Source organism: Mauremys mutica, chromosome 1, assembly GCF_020497125.1.
Source record: "Mauremys mutica isolate MM-2020 ecotype Southern chromosome 1, ASM2049712v1, whole genome shotgun sequence".
Classification (NCBI taxonomy): Eukaryota; Metazoa; Chordata; order Testudines; family Geoemydidae; genus Mauremys; species Mauremys mutica.
In genome coordinates this window covers 133,489,319-133,509,725 of record NC_059072.1, presented here as the reverse complement: position 1 = coordinate 133,509,725, position 20,407 = coordinate 133,489,319, and the positions used below count along the sequence as shown (strand labels likewise).

General features: G+C 41.3%; 1 protein-coding gene across 1 annotated transcript in view; it reads right to left on the bottom strand.

Annotated features, from left to right (window-relative positions):
• The window catches only part of ANO2 (anoctamin 2), a 332,293-nt gene that overhangs the window by 253,533 nt on the left and 58,353 nt on the right, over window positions 1–20,407 (bottom strand). Inside the window, exon 4 of the mRNA XM_044996576.1 lies at window positions 11,589–11,687. Within this exon, the coding sequence (XP_044852511.1) occupies window positions 11,589–11,687 (99 nt within the window). The remainder of the gene's footprint in view (window positions 1–11,588; window positions 11,688–20,407) is intronic.

Here is a 20,407-nt window from a genome sequence, read left to right as displayed (position 1 = left end):
ATCTATCCAAGGCTAAGCCTACTGGAAATCATAAATGTGGTTTTGTTTAATTGGAAGCTATTCATGGACTTGACACAAATTCACCAAATATTTTTTTGGGGGCAAAAAATGTGTTTTAGGACTTAGGCACCATTCAAAAAATGGGCAGAGAAGGAGGTGGTGCCTGCCTTATATCATTTAGCCCAGGCTTGGTCTACACTTCATAGTTAGGTTGACATACGGCCGCTTACATCAATCTAATTATGTTAGTGTATATACTACAGCCTTGCTCCCGCCCATGTAATTGCATTATTCCATTGACATTATAACTCCACCTCCATGAGAGGTGTAGGGCTTATGTCAGTGTAGTTAGGGTGACGCAGTGTCTTACATTGTCTGTTGGCTGTCATTCTTGTCATGCTGTCACCGGGGTGGGTAGGGGACTCCAGCTAGAGCCCGGTTGCCCCCCCGGGTTCTTTGCTCCCAGCCAAGCTGTGCCTACCCCACTCCCCGCTCGGAGCCCAGCTGCCCCTCGGATCTCCACTCCCAGCTCCCAGCCCAGCTGCTGCCCAGGCTCCCCAATCCAATCTGGGCTGTGCCTGCCCAGCTCGCTGCTCTCCACTAGGCTGCTGACCACAAGTTCCTGGCTCCCCACTCCCCACGGGAAGCCCTGATACTGCCTGGAGGCTCCCAACTCCTCATTCCCCATCGCCTTCAATTTGGCTGCCCCCCCGGATCTCAGGTCCCTGCTCACCTCCGCCAGGAGCCTGGGTGCCCCCACATCTCACAGTCCCCCTGCAGCTCCCCGCCACCAGCTCCCCACTCCCTGCCGCAGCTAGGCTACCGATGGAAAGCTGCATGTGGAACTGAGAGCCCAGGCTCTCAGCGCCCCTAACACTGCTCCTCTTAAAATCAGTGGAAGTGCTCCTGGTGAGGATGCACACCACCGCCAGAAGGAGGGTAGTGTGGATATGAACTACCGCAGTAACTACTGCGGTGGTTGTAAGTTGACCTAACATAGGGCAACTTATGTTTCTAGTGTAGACAGGCACTCACCTGGGATGTGCGAGACAGAGGTTCAATTTCCCATTCTGCCCAATGTGGAGAAGTGATTTGAATAGACGTTCCCTTCACGCCCCAGAAGCAGGGCAGGATTAACGCATAAACTAAGATACAGCTTAGGACCTCACAATATGAGGGGTCTCTAAAAAAGAAAACACTGACTCCATTTCAAATTTTATCAAAATCAGTTGATAAATAAAAGAGAGATGGGAAAAAGAAGATTCTCTCCAAATATAGCCATTTTTGTTCAAATATGACAAAAATATACACAGCTACACAAATACCCTTACCTTACCCTTCACTAATTGTTCATAATTGACAGGCGGGAGCCCAGGGCTGAGAAAAAACGATAATTGCACTTGTAAAATTAGTATTTCTACAAGTAAGTCTGCTATCAGTCTCCTAAGGCAGCCTTTTGTTGGCCAGCTGCTACTGCTGAAATTCTGACCGTGCCTTCATAACTTATTTAAATAAATAAATAAATAAATAATCTCATTGCTGATAAAATTGGGAAAAATGTGAGGTCAGAGACGGCAGTGTCGTGAAGGAATCCTACTTGTATTGGACTTGTCCTAGGAGTGACGTTATGTATAGCGTTCCCCCTTGGCTGGTAATAGCCAATCTTTTGTTTACAATCCAGCACGCTCAGTCGTATAGTGCCTTCGCTCCTGTTTTTCATTTCCTTAACTGTTAGTGTGTTCTTTCTTCTTTTGATCTGTACATACGTACAATTGTGTATGTTATGGATTTATGGACTTGGGTTGAATGGATCTTGAGGAAGATAAATTGTGTTGGCTGCCCTCCGTCAGTTTGGGAACCTTCACGGTAAATATCAGAGAGTGCTGCTGAAAGGATAAATAGAGGGTTCTGAGAGAAGTGAAGGAAGATAATATTATATATATATATATATATATATATATATATATATATATATATATATATATATATATATTCTGAGTACTGGGTGAGTAAGTTATTTCAAACTATGTGCATATATGATTTATAGGCTATTAAATATTCATTATACTTGCTTGAATATAGGCTAGTTTTTCCCCACTTTCTCAGTGCCTGTCTAGAGATTACCAGTCTTTTTTCTGGTAAATTATTTTTCTCTTTTGCGTGTATAGCTTGTTGTCACTCTGTGTGTCCGAGGTGTTTACTCGAGATTAATTAGTGGTCCTGGGGGAGACAGAGGGTAGAGAAGTGAATGCGAAGAGAGATGTCTGCCTAGAAAAAAAGACTGGGATTTTCTGCGCAGCAGATTTGGAGCATGGAAGATAATATTTTATTATAGGTAGTATGTTATGTAAAAATTCTTATATAGACTTATAAATCATGTATTATATCCATAATAAATTGTATTTTTATAGTATGGCAAAAGAAAAATCCCAACAATTCATTGTTTTGTAGCAAAAATTAAATTGGAATAAACATTTGTAAATATATATTTATACATAGTCTGGATAAACTTTGTATTTCCCTTACAAAATTAATCAAATTATTTTTCATTTATTCATATGAAAAGAAGGATAATTTTCCTTATTCATGGTGTGAACAAAAATTATATATCTTCTCTTGTTTTCCTGTTAGAACATAGACAGACTAGCACTAACTTTCTCAGAATATCCTGGTAAAATAACACAGGTTTTCGGCATAGATAGATAGATAGATAAAAATATTACTGTTTGTTGTATAAATATCTAAATCTTAATATTTATAATATAAAACTAATTTTTTTCCATTTTGGGTGGGCAATTTTTTTTTTATTATTTTTTTTAGTCTAATGGCAACAAAGTCATTTTCTCAACTGAAATATATCAAGAATGAACTGCGGGCAACAATGCTGCAAGAAAAGCTATCTGCCCTAAGCATTCCATAGCTTATAATTTGAGAACATCATCAATGACTTTGCTCTCCAAAAATTTTGAGAGAAAATGTTTTAAATTTCAGTGTAAAAATTAAAGTGATGTGCAAACAGACATACTGCAGGCAGTACTGCTTCCATTAAGTAAGCTGGCCTGTGTAACTGTAACTGCTTTTGTGTTGCTGTAGATAAAAGTTTTCATATCTACTAATTAAGAAATCAGACGAAAATATGTTAATTTGAAACTATTTTATAATGCAAACAGGCATATTGCAAGATGTGTTTTAGTTAGATTATTATTCTATTTTTACAACTTCTCCTTTGTATATATGCAAATAAAAAGCTTTCGTGTTTATATATTCAACGTCCTTTCTGTGAAAATAATAAATTCATTTTTTGATGCTATGGGGCCTCTTACACTGTAGATAGTTTAGGGCCACAGAATGTCACAATCCGGCCCTGCCCAGAAGAGTATATCAATCCCAGAGCTCTGGGACATTCTGGGTTGAGTCTCTCTCAGTCTCTCTAGCTGAAGTTGTTCCACTTTGTATAAATAATTAAATAGTCACTGGAGCAGGGACTTGGGCTCAGATCTCCTGCATCCTAAATGAGTGCCCTGACCACCAGGCTCCAGAGTCATTCTCACACTCATGCTTTCTGGCCCACTGACTATGAATAATCATACGTAGTGGCACTTTACAGTCACACATAAGATTATAAGGAAGGCAGCAGTGGTATCACTACCAGTCATTTAATTATTATAGCCCTTAAAAAATGCCTGAAAACAAACTATTTTGCATCAAACAACATGTTTTGTTTGAACCAAAACAGACCTCTTTGATTCTTAAGTGTTACAATTTTCCAATTCAGTTTGACCTGAACACCCATTTATTTATTTTCAGAACTGCCAGTTAACCAAAAAAAACCCACATTTATTTGCCCAGATCTGCTGATTGCTATTATTTATTCATATTGTGGTAGCACCTACAGACCCCAATTATAGGCCAGAATGTCACTGTATTTCCAACAATCCACACAACAAAAAAGGAGTCCCTGTCACAAGGAGCTTATAATTTTGACACGATTTCCTTTACCTAATGAGTCATAGAGTTTAAGGCCAGAATGGACCACCAAATCATCTAGTCTGACCTCCTGTATCTCACAGGCCATCAGCACCACCCAGCATCCACACACTGTATGCAACAACCGACACTAGCCCAAAGTAATTATAGCCCACAGGAGACTGGACTACTGAGTGACACAGAGAGTGGGAAGAACCTAGTACACCAGTGCCTGAGGCCTTGCGATGGAAAATGATTGAGAAATATCCAGACAATCCTGGCAAATGACCTGCACCCACACACTGCAGAGCAAGGGGGAAAAACAAAAACAAAAAAAACCCCTAAGGTCACTGCCAATCTGACCTAGGGGGAAATTCATTCTCAGCCTCACAAATGGTGATCAGTTAGAGCCTGAGTTTGTGAGCAAGACCCAGCCAGCCCAGCATCTGAGAGAGAGAATGCTCGGTGACACCTCAGAGCCCTTGCCCACTCCACCCAATGTCTCATCTCCGGCGATGGCCATACCTGACGCTTCAGAAAAAGGAGATTTTAAAATAAAATAATAAATAATAATAATAAATTGGGGGGAAGTGGGGCTCCATTTCTGACCCCTGCAAGTAGCTGGGGGAACAGAATTGAGCCCCAAGGCTGCTAAGCTTGCCCCCTACCATCATAAGCAACCCCATCATACAATTGTAAAACTGACAAACCCCGGTCATCAGCAGGTGGGTTCAAATCTAGAACCACTGAAGCTTAGTGCATGAGCCTGTACTGTATGAGCTAAAAGCCACCTGGCTCTGAACCAAGGCTTCAGCAGACTTATTAATCTCTAGTTGAGCTGGGTGCTACTAGAGGGGGACAGAACCTCACACCAAGCAGGCATGGGTTACACATTCACACTCATACATTTGTCCAGCTCTCTCCTAACACTAAGTGTGTTGTTTGCCTCCACAACTCCTATTGGGAACCTGTTCCAGAGCATCATCCTTCTCATGGTTAGAAACCTTCTAATTTCTGGCCTGAATTTGTTAAATGCTCAGTTTATACCCATTCTTATACACTCCCTGGTATTTACACTCCTTATGTATTTATTAGGGTGACCAGATGTCCCGATTTTATAGGGACAGTCCTGATATTTGGAGCTTTTTCTTATATAGGCTCCTATTACCCCCCACCCCCATTCTGATTTTTCACACTTGCTATCTGGTCACTCTAGTATTTATAGACAGCAATCATATCCCCTCTCAGATTTCACTTTGCTTGACTAAACAAGCCAAGTTCTTCCAGTCTCCTCTCATAAAATATACTCCCTATTCCCTTGATCATCCTAATAGTTCTTCTCTGCACCTGTTCCAGTTTGAATTCCTCTTTCCTGAATATGGGTGACCAGAACTGTACACTGTACTCCAAATGACTGTGGTTTTATCAGTGCCTGGTACAATGGCATTAATACTTCTCTAGCTCTACTGGAAAGGCCTCGACTGATACATCCTAGATCACATCTGCCTTTTTCACAGCCACATCACATTGGTGGTTTATAGTCAAGCAGTGATCAACCCACACACCAAGGTCTCTCTCCTCTGTCACTTCCAACTGATGTGCTACCAGATTACAGAAGAAATTATTATTATTAGACCCTAAGTACATGATTTTGGTGATCTAATTGCCAGATCAAGACCATTCTTCCTGCACAAAAAGAGTAAACTACTTACCAGGTATCAATTTAGTGCAAGAAGAATGACACACATACTCTCCTTTAGAGCTGAGGCTGCCATATCTGCGACTGGGTGTCAAGTGCTAGGACCCTTCCTAAGAATGCATAGTTGCTTTTGCTGACTCACTCTGATGTCAGGTGCTAAGAACCTGCACAGAGACATGGTGTTATTTCTGCTGACTCAGCAGACCAGGTCCAGTTAATGCCACCTCAGGCTTATAAAAAGGATTTGAGTATTTCTTTGAAATAGAGGAAAATACGGGTAGGAACAGAAAGACTGCGCTGGGAGAAAACCTAGGGAAAAAAGCCAAGCTCAGGAGGAAGCTTAGGCTGTGGGGAAGGAGGGTGAGGGTATGTTTTGTTGTTGTTGTTAAAGTTAACATTCAAATTAAGTCCCAGGAGGAAATTGAGCTTTGGACACTATTCAGTGAGTGTGTCTGTGTTGTGCAGGAAAAGATTCTGATCATTCACAGGCCCCCAGTGGGCAAGTAAAGATCTACCTGGGTCAAACACATAACTGGATGAATTGTGAACAATAATTTCACTATCAGCAAGAAATTTTGGGCAGGGCCTATTGATTTCACATTGTTGTCCTTATTTGCAGCTTGGCATGCTTCTGGTACTTTTACAAGTGCGTGTATCTGCAGCCCCATATTGGGCACGCAGACACGCCATGAGGAGTAAGGTTTACAGCTGGGTTTTGCGGCTGCCTTGTTTTGCTTGAACTGGCATGGTATGCTGTGAACGCTGTGGAACTAGCTCTCCCAACCGGGCTGTCCCTAGACAGGTGCGGGGCCCGGGACAAATCAGCCCCTGCTGGCTTTGGAGCCCTGCTCTGCATTGGCGGCTGGGACGGCGGGACAGATCTGGCCTGGTACTTGACTGCCTGCTGCTGTGGAGCAGCAGCCGAGACCCGGGCGCAGGGATGGCAGCCGGGAGCCTGGGGGTGCTGCCTCACCCCCGCACACCTAGTTCCTGTGCCTATGTCTTCTGGGACTGACCATGTCGGACAATCTCACCAGCCTGTGGGGGCCCCCAAAGCACAGGGCCAGAGCAGTCGCCCTGATTTGCCCTACCCAAGAGACAGCACAGCTCTGTCTGTCAACATTGGTTGCCAAGTGCTGGTAGGTGGATCTGCCACAGGTTATATTCATTTACCTGGGCTGACAACATGGTGAGGAATACAGTAGTAAACTTGCTACTGTGAATTAAATGGACCTCTTTCAGCTGAGGCATAGGCCCCTGAGTATGGTTCTATTTACATCCAGTTTGGTTATGCCTCAGATGCAAAGCATTGAGCTGAATACTCAATACTGTTAGCTGAGAATCCTTCCCAAGATTAAAAAATATCTAATGATTTTGAGTGCTGAACCTGAGGCTTCTTAAAGGAGCCTGATTTTTAAAAAGTACTGATCACCTGACATCTGAAAATCAGGCCTTTTTAAAATGTCTAAAGATGGGCACCTAAAAGTTATAGTCACAATTCTTTAAGCTGAGAAAGAGCTAATATATTAAATATAACCTTTTTTTTTTGCATTCTTTCCACTCTATTAAAAAACAGTTACACAGTGTGCATCTATAAATGCTTTACAGATCAAAATGTGGTCTATTCACATTCAGCTGTTTTTCCATTAAAAACAAATGTTTTGTCAGATGCAGAGGCATATGTACAGTTAGATTTGCTCAAAGAGAAAATGTTATGGAATAAGTGGTTTATACTGGGAGATGTTTTAAGGCTGAACATTCAAAAGCTTGTTTGTTTTCCCCCCAGATCGCTATGGTACCATTAGGGTTGGTCAAAACATTTGTCAACTTTTTTTTAAATGGAAAATTTAATTTTTGACTAGTGAAAAATTTCACAGAAAGTATCTGATTTCCTAAAATAAAAAACTACTTTTTGTCCAAAACCCTCAAAAATATTTAGCTGTTTTTGTTGAGAAATGTTCAGTTTGGGGTTCCTAAACCAAATATGTTGGGGTTTCAGTTTTTTTGAAAGTCTTTTCCCCACAAATATTTTCCAACCAGCTGTAATTACACTCTCACAAAAATATAATTTCCTAGTCTGTGCATTTTCTTTAACTGGAGATGTCCTGTCTAGGTAACAGAGGGGGCTGTAAAATCATTTTGTCAACAATATGTAGACACCTTCTCACACAAACTTTCATGTTCCATATCATTTACAGAGGCTCATGAAACATAACACTCTTTGTTTTGAAATAGTATGGGGTACCTTTTTAGGAAAGCTGAGAACCAACATTCCTGTCTGTGAACACGTTTTAATCCTGCATAATTTTGGCCCATTTTTTGCACTCACAGAATGCTTTGTGGGTGCAAATGGGAATACTTCTCATAAGTTTTTGATTTATGCCTGTTGTCCAATTGCCCTTTTGATCATCTGGTCCTATAGGGACAAGTATAGAAATTAGTTATACCACATGATTTGCTCTAGTAAACAACATTTGCATCTAGTTTTAAAATGTACCCATAGATCTAAATGATTCACTGAATCCTGTTACTCGGAACAAGAGGACTTCCCTTTTAGAATTATAATATCAACATACGATATTCTCTCTGTCATTATGTCTATGGATAATTTTGTACTAGTAGCAATATATTATACTTCTGGCTATGAATAAATATCAAGAGTCAGATTCACATTTACACTGTTCTGGTAATGCACAGGTGATGTAAAGTGGGTGTAAGGTTAACTACATTAAGCATTAGGTCAGGGGTCGGCAACCTTTCAGAAGTGCTGTGCCGAGTCTTCATTTATTCACTCTAATTTAAGGTTTCGCGTGCCAGTCATACATTTAGAAGGTCTCTTTCTATAAGTCTATAATATATAACCAAACTATTGTGGCATATAAAGTAAATAAGGTTTTTAAAAATGTTTAAGAAGCTTCCTTTAAAATTAAATTAAAATGCAGAGCCCCCCGGACTGGTGGCCAGGACCCGGGCAGTGTGAATGCCGCGGAAAATCAGCTTGCGTGCCGCCTTCGGCACATGTGCCATAGGTTGCCTACCCCTGCATTAGGTATTATTGACGTGTCTCTGGTCTCTAGCAGGAATAGAAGGTCCATTCTTTTGTCCCTTTCAGCAGAACAGCAGGATGCTGAAAAGAGGACATGGCTGGTGATTCTGTACCAACCTACTGGCTGGTGCTAAATCCACACTCCTATGTACAGCAAGCAGAACTGGGGATATTATGCCTGTCTGTTTGAAGCACAATTTCCCCCTATTTCTCTCCTGGGGAAGTGCAGCTCTGCATTGCCCCCTGCTTAAGGCTTGGGGTTAAATGCCAACATCTAGTTCATTCTGAGCACATAACTTCTACTAACATCCATGGGAGATCTGGGTATCCCCAGCCAGTGTAAATGGCAACATGATCATGAGTTCAGGGAATTGTTCTTCAGGGTCAACACCCTGCTGATCAACAGGAGCAACTGGCACTGAATATCACACAAAGTTTCTATAGGTGTGAAGATAAAAATCCATGGTGCTGAATATGAAGTAAGTGTGCACACATGCATACACACAACAGCAAACTATATATTATTACAAAGATAGTCACTTTAACTTTCATGTTGTTGTCTGAACATCCCTGAACCCAAACTTTACTGAATTTCTATCCTTCACAATCTTTTATTATTTTAAAGGGATTTTACCCATAGAATTGAAGCCAACCTTAATTTTTGCCAAATAGTATCAGATAGTTTAATTTGCATCCGAAGAAGTGGGTATTCACCCACGAAAGCTCATGCTGCAAAACGTCTGTTAGTCTATAAGGTGCCACAAGATTCTTTGCTGCTTTTACTGTCATTGTGTCACTTGTACAAAGATGCTTATGCAATTTGAGTGACCTCTGAGTGAGATTGAAAGCACACCAAAAATAAAAGAGCAGGTAAGAAGAAAACTTTCACAATTCCCAGTTCCTTTTATCCTCTGACCAAGCTTAGCAACTCCCTAACTGAATAACGGACCATACACTAATTCTGATCCTACAGATGGCAATAGTTACTGAGAAAGAAGAAATATTCTGAGATTTGAAGAACAGATAAATAAAACAAATAACTGAAAAATTACCAATTATGACAACTGCTCCTGCTTCTGTGATTCAGCTAACATCAGAGCAAAACAACAGTTGCTGAGTAGAATCACTAACTTAAATCGGGAGCAGCTCCACTGATTACAGGAGAGTTACATTATATTTAAATGACAGCAGGATCATAACTTCAGGGATGTGGTCTCCAAAGTCAACATCCTGCAGCTCAACAACTGCAATGAAAGCTCTGAATCTTCTCTGTAAATGCCAGGACAGGAAAGAACAAAACATGCCGTTGTTTTCATTATACCAGGGCAAAATCTGGAGTCACTGGTGTCAACAACAGCAAAATCTTTGCCAGCATTCCCAGCGCTTAACACCCACCAGCCAGCTTCTGCCTTAACACTACCATGCTTTCTTCCACATTGGACCTTAGGCTTGGGGAAAATTCCCGATAAAATCCCAACAGCTACTACCTTATCCTCCTTCAAATCCCTCCTTAAAACTCATCTCTTCCATGATGTCTACAAATCCCAGCCTGCTGATAATGGCTAGACAGGTGACAAGCTCTTTCCCTTCTTTTATTTTTTTCTACTCCCTACCTCTATACCCACTTAAAAAAAAATACTGTAACTATCAAAGCTTTGCCAATTCTTCTCCAGACTCGTTTTTGCTTGTCTCCACCCCCTAACCTTCCTTTGTTCGGCCCTGTCTAGACTGGTGGGAGGAAAGGTGCTTTTCTCACATGAGTTATCTCAATCTAGCTAGTTTAACTCAATTGAAAACTCTACTCACTACCAGTGTGGACACAGTTAACACTGTTAGCTCAATCTTAGCAAGTTGAGCCATAGTCTAGCCTCATCACTAGGCTTGAATGCAATCAGTTTAGCATGTGCTGAAGGACAATTGCTTTGTCTTGACTAAAGTTTAGAAAGTCCAGACTGAGCTAGGTATCTTCATCTAACAGGATACTTTTAAATCCTTCTCTAGACTAGGACTTTTGGACAGATTTTTCAAAGGTCTTTAGGCACAAAATGCCTTTGAAAATCTGAGAGACGAGATGGGTGAGGTAATATCTTTTACTGAACCAACTTCTTTTGATGAAAGAGCTAACCAATCTGTTCTACCTTGTATTTAGCTGTGACACTCAGATTACTTTTCCCAGACCTGAAGAAGAGCTCTGTGTAAGCTTGAAAGCTTGTCTCTCTCAGAAACAGAAGTTGGTCCAATAAAAGATATTATCTCACCCACCTTGTCTCTCTAATGTCCTAGAACCAACATGACTAGAACACAAGTTTGAAAATCCCTTTTTGTCTTTGACTGACAACCCTCCAGTGCAGAGATTTTCTCTTCTTTGTATTTGCACAGAACCCAGCACAATGAGGCCCTATTGAGGCCTTTTAGAATGGACATAATATAAATAATTCCTAGTAATAATTATAATAATTAATAAACAAACTGCACGATAGTAGTTCTGGGGCCTGACAAAGCCTCTTGAAAAAACAGCTTGAACAGAGATAGAAGTATTTACCACAAATGAACGAAGATTGTTCCTGCTTAATAGAGCCTGTAATACTTATGTATGGGATTTTTCAAAGGCGCCTCAGGGAATTTGGTATCCCCTTCCCATCAAAATTAAAGGAAAATCCCCCTTTAAGTCCAATTGTGAATATTAAATTATACTAAAATAATTCATAGAATGAACTAAAAAGCCAGATCTCCTACTTACACTGGTTTGACACTTTTGAAACACCACTGGCCTCAGTGAAGTTACTCCTGATTTATATTGGTGTAAGAGGAGAATCAAGCCCATAATGTTTTTCTCTGCATAATACAGCTAGTTCCTAGAAGTGGGACAGTTCTTACCTTTTTAGTGGGCATTTTTATTTTAAGAAATTCTGCTTCTCGACTAAGCACATTCCAAGGTGCGTGTATCCGCACAAAGCTCAATCCATGGCTTTTATTCTGAAACAGAAAAAAAGCAAAAATTATATCTTTCAGTAAGGAAAGTACAGCTGCAAGATTTCAAAGTGTCAAAAACCTCTTGTACATCACACAAAGCAGAAGCAGCTAATTACAATATAAAATTACTATTACTGTACAGCTGCTATCACATTACTGGAGGGGTGTAAATGAAAGCATAACGCACTGTCCCACCAGAAGTATCTTTTATTTTCTTTACACAACAGCACTGCACCATTTCTTAACTTATGGTATTGGTAATCATACAAGTGGTGTATTTACAGTAAGTTTCAACTAACATTTATGACTGTAGGACAGCTCTGTAGTCATGAAGCTATAGTGAAAGTTAGGAAGAACCCTAAGAAAGAGTCTTAACTTTTAAAAATAGTACCAGAACATAACTGCTGGATTAACTCTTCTCTCACTGAAGTCAGTGATAAAACTCCCTCCAATGGGAGCAGAGATCAGCCAGTGCTGAACTATTTTGAAAATACTACCCTTAGCATTTGATAAGCACTCAAGCGGCAGGTGGTTGGTTGTAACCTTTCTCCACTTCCTCTTCCTTCCTACAGATGATGTAGTTGCAAGAGGAAATAGGTGTAAACTCTTACCCATTAGACGTCACCTATTGGATAAACTGTAATCTGAATCATTTGTACTCATAAACAACATCTTATAACAATGAAGGCTCAACATAAATATGAGAGCTGGTCAGAAAATGAGTTTTTCTTCCTGTGAGACAAGGTGGATGAGGTAATATCTTTTATGGGATCCCCGTCTGTTGAAAGAAACCAGCTTTCGAGCTACAGAGAGTTCTTCAGTTATAGGAAAGATACTCAGAGTGTCACAGTTAAATACAAGGTGGAACAAATTGTTTCTTTAACATAAGTAGCTGACACATAGTCTAAGTGACCATTTAAGGTGAAATGTTCCTTTAAAACCTCTGTAGTTATAGGACAAAATTGGGGTGGAGGAGGAGTTAGTGGGTTACAGATTGTTGTAATAAGCCATAAATCCAGTGTCTTTATTAAGACCATAATTTTTAGTGTCTAGCAAAGTTACAGATTTAAGCTCCCAGGTTTGTCTTTTGAATGTGTTGTGCAGGTTTCCTTTGAGGACAGGAACTGAGAGGTCAGATATGGAGTGATTAGTCTTGTGGAAAGTTTTTGCTCACGGGTGATATGGAGTTCTTGTCTTTCATCATTTTTCTGTGAGTGTTCATTCGAGAGTGTAGTGATTGTCTGGTTTTACGCACATAATTGTTATTGGGGCATTTAGTGCACTGGATGAGTTACATGACATGTTGTGATAGGCGTGTGTAAGACACCTAGATCTTGAAGGTGTGTGGTTTTGTGTGGAAATTTTTACTTTTTGTTGAAAAACCAAAAGGTTTTCAGTCAAAAAACAAATCCTTTTTAGTTTGTTTTTTTTTTGGGGGGGGGTTCAATGAAAAATCAAAAATGTCTGTGAAAAGCAGAGAGGTTTCACAAAAAAAGTTCACTGAGTCAAAAACTCAATTTTCCCTTGAAAAACAATTTCAACAGAAAATTTTTGGCCAGCTTTATTAAATATTTCTTCATAGAATCATAGAGTCATAGAATATCAGGGACCTCAGGAGGTCATCTAGTTCAACCCCCTGCTCAAAGCAGGAACAATCCCCAATCATCCCAGCCAGGGCTTCGTCAAGCCTGACCTTAAAAACCTCTAAGGAAGGAAATTCCACCACCGCCCTAGGTAACCCATTCCAGTGCTTCACCACCCTTCTAGTGAAAAAGTTTTTCCTAATATCCAACCTAAACCTCCCCCACTTCAACTTGAGACCATTACTCCTTGTTCTATCATCTGGTACCACTGAGAACAGTTTAGATCAGAGGTGGGCACACTACGGCCTGCGGGCCACATCCAGCCTGTGGGACCGTCCTGCCCGGCCCCCGATCTCCTGGCCCAGGAGGTTAGCCCCCAGATCCTCCCCTGCTGTCCCCTCTCCCCCACCACCTCAGCTCACCCTGCCGCCGGTGCAATACTCTGGGCAGTGGGGCTGTGAGCTCCTGGGACAGCACAGCTGCAGAACCGGGGCATGAGCTGGAGCTCTGTGCTACGTGGGGGTGGCAACGGCGTGGCCCGGCTCCAGCCGGGCGGCGCGGCTGTAGTGCCACCAGCCACTGGTGCTCCAGGCAGCATGGTAAAGGGGCAGGGCACAGGGGGGGTTGGATAGAAGGCATGGGAGTTCGGGGTGGTTGTCAGGCGGTGGGGGTGTGGATAGGGGTCAGGGTGGTCGAAGGAGGAACAGGGGGTTGAATGGGTCAGCAGGGGGCAGTCAGAGGACAGGGGGAAGGGGTGGTTGGATGGGGTAGAGGTCACAGGGAGGGCTGTCAGGAATGAGAGGAGTGGTTGGATGGGGTGGTCAGGAGACAGGGAGCAAGGGTGTGTGGATGGGGCAGAGGTCCCAGAGGGGCCATCAGAGAACAGGGAGGTTTGGATGGGGCAGGAGTTGCAGGCTGGGGGCAGATAGGAGGTGGGGGCTGGGCCAAAAACCTCTCCCCCAACCGACCCACCATACAATTTATGAAACCCAATTCGGCCCTCAGGCCAAAAAGTTTGCCCACCCTGGTCTAGATCCATCCTCTTTGGAACTCCCTTTCAGGTAGCTGAAAGCAGCTATTAAATCCCTCTTCATTCTTCTCTTCTGCAGACTAAACAATCCCAGTTCCCTCAGCCTCTCCTCATAAGTCATGTGCTCCTTAATCATTTCTGTTCCCCTCCACTGGACTCTTTCCAATGTATCCACATCCTTCTTGTAGTGTGGGGCCCAAAACTGGACACAGTACTCCAGATTAGGCCTCACCAATCTCAAATAGAGGGGAATGATCACATCCCTCAATCTGCTGGCAATGCCTCTACTTATACAGCACAAAATGTCGTTAGCCTTCTTGGCAACAAGGGAACAGCTTCTTGTCCAGTGTAACCCCTAGGTCCTTTTCTGCAGAACTGTTGCCTAGCCATTCGGTCCCTAGTCTGTAGCAATGCATGGGATTCTTCCATCCTAAGTGCAGGACTCTGCATTTGTCCTTGTTGAACCTCATCAGATTTATTTTGGCTCAATCCTCTAATTTGTCTAGGTCCCTCTGTATCCTATCCCTACCCTCCAGCATATCTACCACTCCTCCCAGTTTAGTGTCATCTGAAAACTTGCTGAGGGTGCAGTCCACACCATCCTCCAGATCATTAATGAAGATACTGAACAAAACTGGCCCGAGGACTGATCCTTGGCGCACCCCACTTCACATTGGCTGTCAACTAGACATGGAGTCATTGATCACTACCCGGTGAGCCCAATGATCTAGCCAGCTTTTATCCACCTTATAGTCCATTCATCCAGCCCATACTTCTTTAACTTGCTGGCAAGAATACCGTGGGTGACTGTATCAAAAGCTTTGCTAAAGTCAAGGAATAACACGTTCACTGCTTTCCCCTCATCCACAGAGCCAGTTATCTCATCATAGAAGGCAATTAGGTTAGTCAGGCATGACTTGCCCTTGGTGAATCCATTTTGACTGTTCCTGATCACTTTCCTTGCCTCTAAGTGCTTCAGATTTTATTCCTTGAGAACCTGCTCCATGATTTTTCCAGGGACTGAGGTGAGGCTGGCTGACCTGTAGTTCCACGGATCCTCCTTCCCTTTTTTAAAGATGGGCACTACATTAGCCTTCTTCCAGTCATCCGGGACCTCCCCCGATCACCATGAGTTTTCAAAGATAATGGCCAATGGCTCTGCAATCACATCCGCCAACTCCTTTAGCACCCTCGGATGCAGCGCATCTGGCCCATGGACTTGTGCTCGTCCAGCTTTTCTAAACAGTCCCAAACCACTTCTTTCTCCACAGAGGGCTGGTCACCTCCTCCCCATGCTAGCCTGCCCAGTGCAGTAGTCTGGGAGCTGACCTTGTTCGTGAAGACAAGAGGCAAAAAAGCATTGAGTACATTAGCTTTTTCCACATCCTCTGTCACTAGGATGCCTCCCTCATTCAGTAAGGGGCCCACACTTTCCTTGACTTTCTTCTTGTTGCTAACATACCTGAAGAAACCCTTCTTGTTACTCTTAATATCCCTTGCTAGCTGCAACTCCAAGTGTGTTTTGGTCTTCCTGATTTCACTCCTGCATGCCTGAGCAATATTTTTATACTCCTCCCTGGTCATTTGTCCAAGCTTCCACTTCTTGTAAGCTTCTTTTTTGTGTTTTAAGATCAGCAAGGATTTCACTGTTAAGCCAAGCTGGTCACCTGCTATATTTATTATTCTTTCTACACATCGGAATGGTTTGTTCCTGCAACCTCAATAAGGATTCTTTAAAATACAGCCAGCTCTCCTGGACTCCTTTCCCCGTCATGTTATTCTCCCAGGGGACCTTGCCCATCAGTTCCCTGAGGAAGTCAAAGTCTGCTTTTCTGAAGTCCAGGGTCCTATCCTGCTGCTCTCCTTTCTTCCTTGTGTCAGGATCCTGAACTCTACCATCTCATGGTCACTGCCTCCCAGGTTCCCATCCACTTTTGTTTCCTGTACTAATTCTTCCCTGTTTGTGTGCAGCAGGTCAAGAAGAGCTCTGCCCATAGTTGGTTCCTCCAGCACTTGTACCAGGAAATTGTCCCCTACACTTTCCAAAAACTTCCTGGATTGTCTGTGCACCGCTGTATTTCCCTCTCAGCAGATATCAGGGTGATTGAAGTCTCCCATGAGAACCAGGGTCTGTGATCTAGTAACTTCTCAGTCTGAAAGTCTTTTAGAACACCTTTATACTTGCCTTTAATTCAAAATTATTCTCTCCCCCTGGCCAGGATGCATTCACTTATTTTAACTTGGTAACTGTATTGTTTAGTACTGCATTGTTTAATATCCTAGTCACTTTAGGATACAATTGATACAAATTAAAGTATCTAAAATAAATTTGAATTACATCCTATTGGTTTCAGAAGTTTGAAGAGCAACTGTATTTCCATCTTTTGTATAGTGTATGAATGTTAAGGCGCTCTTGTAGACCACATCAAATGTCTGTTGAACATTAGACAGTATTTCCAAATAAACATGAAGGGAAGCCCCAAAGGCTTTCCATTCTTTTATGCCAATATTTTGCTCTCAGGGCCCTCAGCTGTGAGGCAAACCATGAAGATCCAAACATTGGTTTCAGTTTACATTTCTGCAATGGAACAACATTATGCAAAACACTAGAGTGAATTGTAGAATGCCTGGTTTTAGTAACATTTCTCACCAGTCCACAGGGGAAGTCAGCTTTAAGAGTAGGAAGTAAAATTTTGCTGGGCATGAGCAGATGTTCTGGATAATAATTTGTTGAAAAATTAACAACAGATGAGAGTTTAAATGTCAATCAGTAATGATCCGGAGGCCTTCTCTTAGCCTTTTGGCTAAAATAAAGCAAGGCATCAGTTTAATATCTCCTATGTCTTCTATCTGGGGGACTATATCCTGCATTGGCAAGAAGGAGAACTGCATGATCTAATAGGTCTTTTCCAACTCAGACTCCTATGACTGCATAGATTGGAGAGAAAACCAGTCACAGATAGACCAAGAGGAAAGACCAGATGAAGGATATGACCTTTTTGTATTAGAGCAGAAATATGTTGGAAAGTAGTACACTGCATGAAGTGATATCAGATGCTAAGGAATCATAGCTAACATATAGAAAATGCCCCACAATAGGAAACTGAGATCATTTTAATAAAGACTTAATACACATTCAATAAAGAGGAGAAAACAGCAACAGGTGATTCTTGTTGGATAGTAAACAAAAATTACAGCATAAAAGAGTGCTGCATATTTGGTCTGGGATTATAAGAATCATGTTTCCCACATCTTCCTACATTTCCCCAACCTAAGAGGAGGAATCCCAAGAAATGTACAATTAGTACATTCTCACCAGTACTCTTGTACAATAGGAAGAGGAATGTATCAGACCATGAAATCGATCTCTCATGAGCACTCTCTCAGTGGACAAATCACCTAGCCTTCCAGTGAACTGCTAAAATAAAATGCTATCCTAGCTAAGCTTCTTCCAATGAGGCTTACATCTGCACTATTTTTCAAGCCTTTCCATTTAGTCATTCTTCCCTCCGCCCTTTTGCCGCTATTATTATTTTTGAGTTAGATACACATTGGTGAAGTTCGGTTTAACTGAATCATTCTGAGCAGGTTCTTCTGCTGCAGACATTATCACAAATTAGAATGTGTTCTCCTGATTTCCAGTGTGGATTTAGAACTGACTACTGGAACCCTTCATTCCACTGTACTGTAGAGTATGATGTGATTAATCTTCTGAGATGTTTACGGTACATTTGTTTCTCAGTACAAGTTTATATTTGCTACTATGAGGTACTCTGTTTTCTGCTTTTAATACTCTCAATTACCATTGTCTATTGAAAATACTTGACTCTCATTGGACCTTACCACCTCTGCTCTGTGCTGGCAAGGATTATTTTTGTCCAACAATTCATACACTATTTAATAGAGAAGCTCTTAGGCAAGTTCTTTTTACTTACAGCTGATGTCCCACGGGATTTGAGTTCTTGGCACTGCATTCTTCTCTGTCTATATCCTTGCACTGTCTGATTTTATTACTCAAATGACTTTAAATATTGTTGTGCAGATGACAAACAGATTTGTTGCTTCGCTGATTTTTTTTGTCAAATGTATATTCCATACCACAAAATTCTTTGATTAGGTTTCAAGAGTGGACATTTTTCAATAGATGAGTTCTGAACTATTCAAAACTAATTATTGAAAAACGTCCACTTCTGAAACTCTATCAAAGAATTTTGTGGTAATGGAATATACATTTGACAAAAAATGATCAGCAAAGCAACAAATCTGTGTTAGTTGACTCAAATTATTTTTATTGTCAACTACATTTCACTGACGGTGTCTGCTTCTCTTACTGAACTAGAAAGGCACTTTGAGGTGCCAAAGTATTTTGCAAACTTGCATTGTACCTTCCCACTTCACTAAGAGAAGTCATCATTAAAATCAAGTGGAACAAAATCTGGAGGCTCTGTTTTACTTTTCAATCCACACATTAAGAAAAAAACTTCTCAAATGTTTCTTTCAATCTATTGACTTTTCTTGATGATATAAAGCAGGACTCTGCAGCCTCTTTGATGGATTGCAATGAATACTGTAATTTTATTTGGTTGTAATTTATGCAATGGTATTTCATAGGTTTAATATACCGGTACTTAAAATTTCTCCAGAGTCTTGTCCCATCTGTCACCTCTATCTTGTAAAATAAAGTAACAGATAACTGAAGGTTATGTACACTAGATACCAGTTTAAAATCCACTATTATTAAGGCTGGTTTAAAAAGTTCATTTTTTTAATTTTAACTACAATTCATTGAAGGTATCCGTTTTCCTTGAAAATGTGTTCATTTAACTGAAAATTGAAAGATTTTGGAGTTTGGCATTTTTAATTTTTGACAAAATGCTGAAATTTTCCACAGAAACATTTTCATTTTTCATGGGGCGGGAGCGGGGGAACCATTTTCCAATAACCTTTAGCTAGTATATTTGTACAGCCACAAACCAGCACATATTTGTGAGCTTACAGCACAGTACTACATAAATATAGTACTTTATTAGAGTTTGTCTAGAACATGAGTTTTCAGCTCTGACCTTCAGAGAGATGGCAAATATGTCAAGGGGGGATTGCAACAATGCTTTCTCTCTTTATGTCTAAATGGGAAGAAGCTCCTGAAGCATCTCTGTTGTTCTATAGGGTCATGGTATGGAAAGGGTTAAGAATCACACTAGCTCAATGATTTGCCTGTTGTCCACCATTTTGTTAGGTCATTGTTGACTTATCTGTTTTGCTTCACTAAGTGAACCAACTGCTTCCATTCTCTAGTCAGTATGAACTGCCTAAGGTGCTTCTTTCTCAACCACTTATTTATACAACTCCCCTTTGAATTATATTATTGTGCTATCCTATCCATTAGTCACAATTTAGGGAGTAGTGTCAAGTAATTAATTTACCGACTTTAGTAAATTCTCCAGCACATTTGTGGAAGTGTTAACCTGTTGCTGTTGGCAATTCTGCACCCACAGAATTCATGTCTGGCTGGAGAATTTGAGTAACTGTTGCTTCGCATAATTTCATCAACATGGAATCACTCGTCCACTTTAAATGGAACTGAACTCTCTAGGTATACTGGTATTTTAACATACTCGTTCAAAGAAACAGATCTGCACTGTGTATGCCATTAGAAGCAAAATAACCATGATGGAGGTGGGGTGTGGGGGGGAAGCTGAATAGGAACTACTTAAATACTATCTATCTTCCATATTATCCATCAGCTTTAGGGCAATGCCAGTCTTGCTTGTGCTCATTGGAATAACTCTACTTTGTTGCATCAAAATGCATTACATAGAATAAGGCCTGACACATGTACATTTCCTCCTTACATAGCCCAGCTATATCATTTTCAAATTTAAACCAGAATCTCACAACTTTAGGCTATGTCTACAATTAGAGCTGGGGGTGTGATTCCCAGATCACATAGATATCCTGGCACTAGCACTCATCAAGCTGGCATCCTAAAAACAGTAGCGTAGCCACAGTAGCACAGTAGGCAGCAGCGGTGGCACCACCCCAGGTACATACCCGTGGGGTTTGTGATCATGGTGCAGACCCATGCTGCCGCCACTTCAATGCATATCACT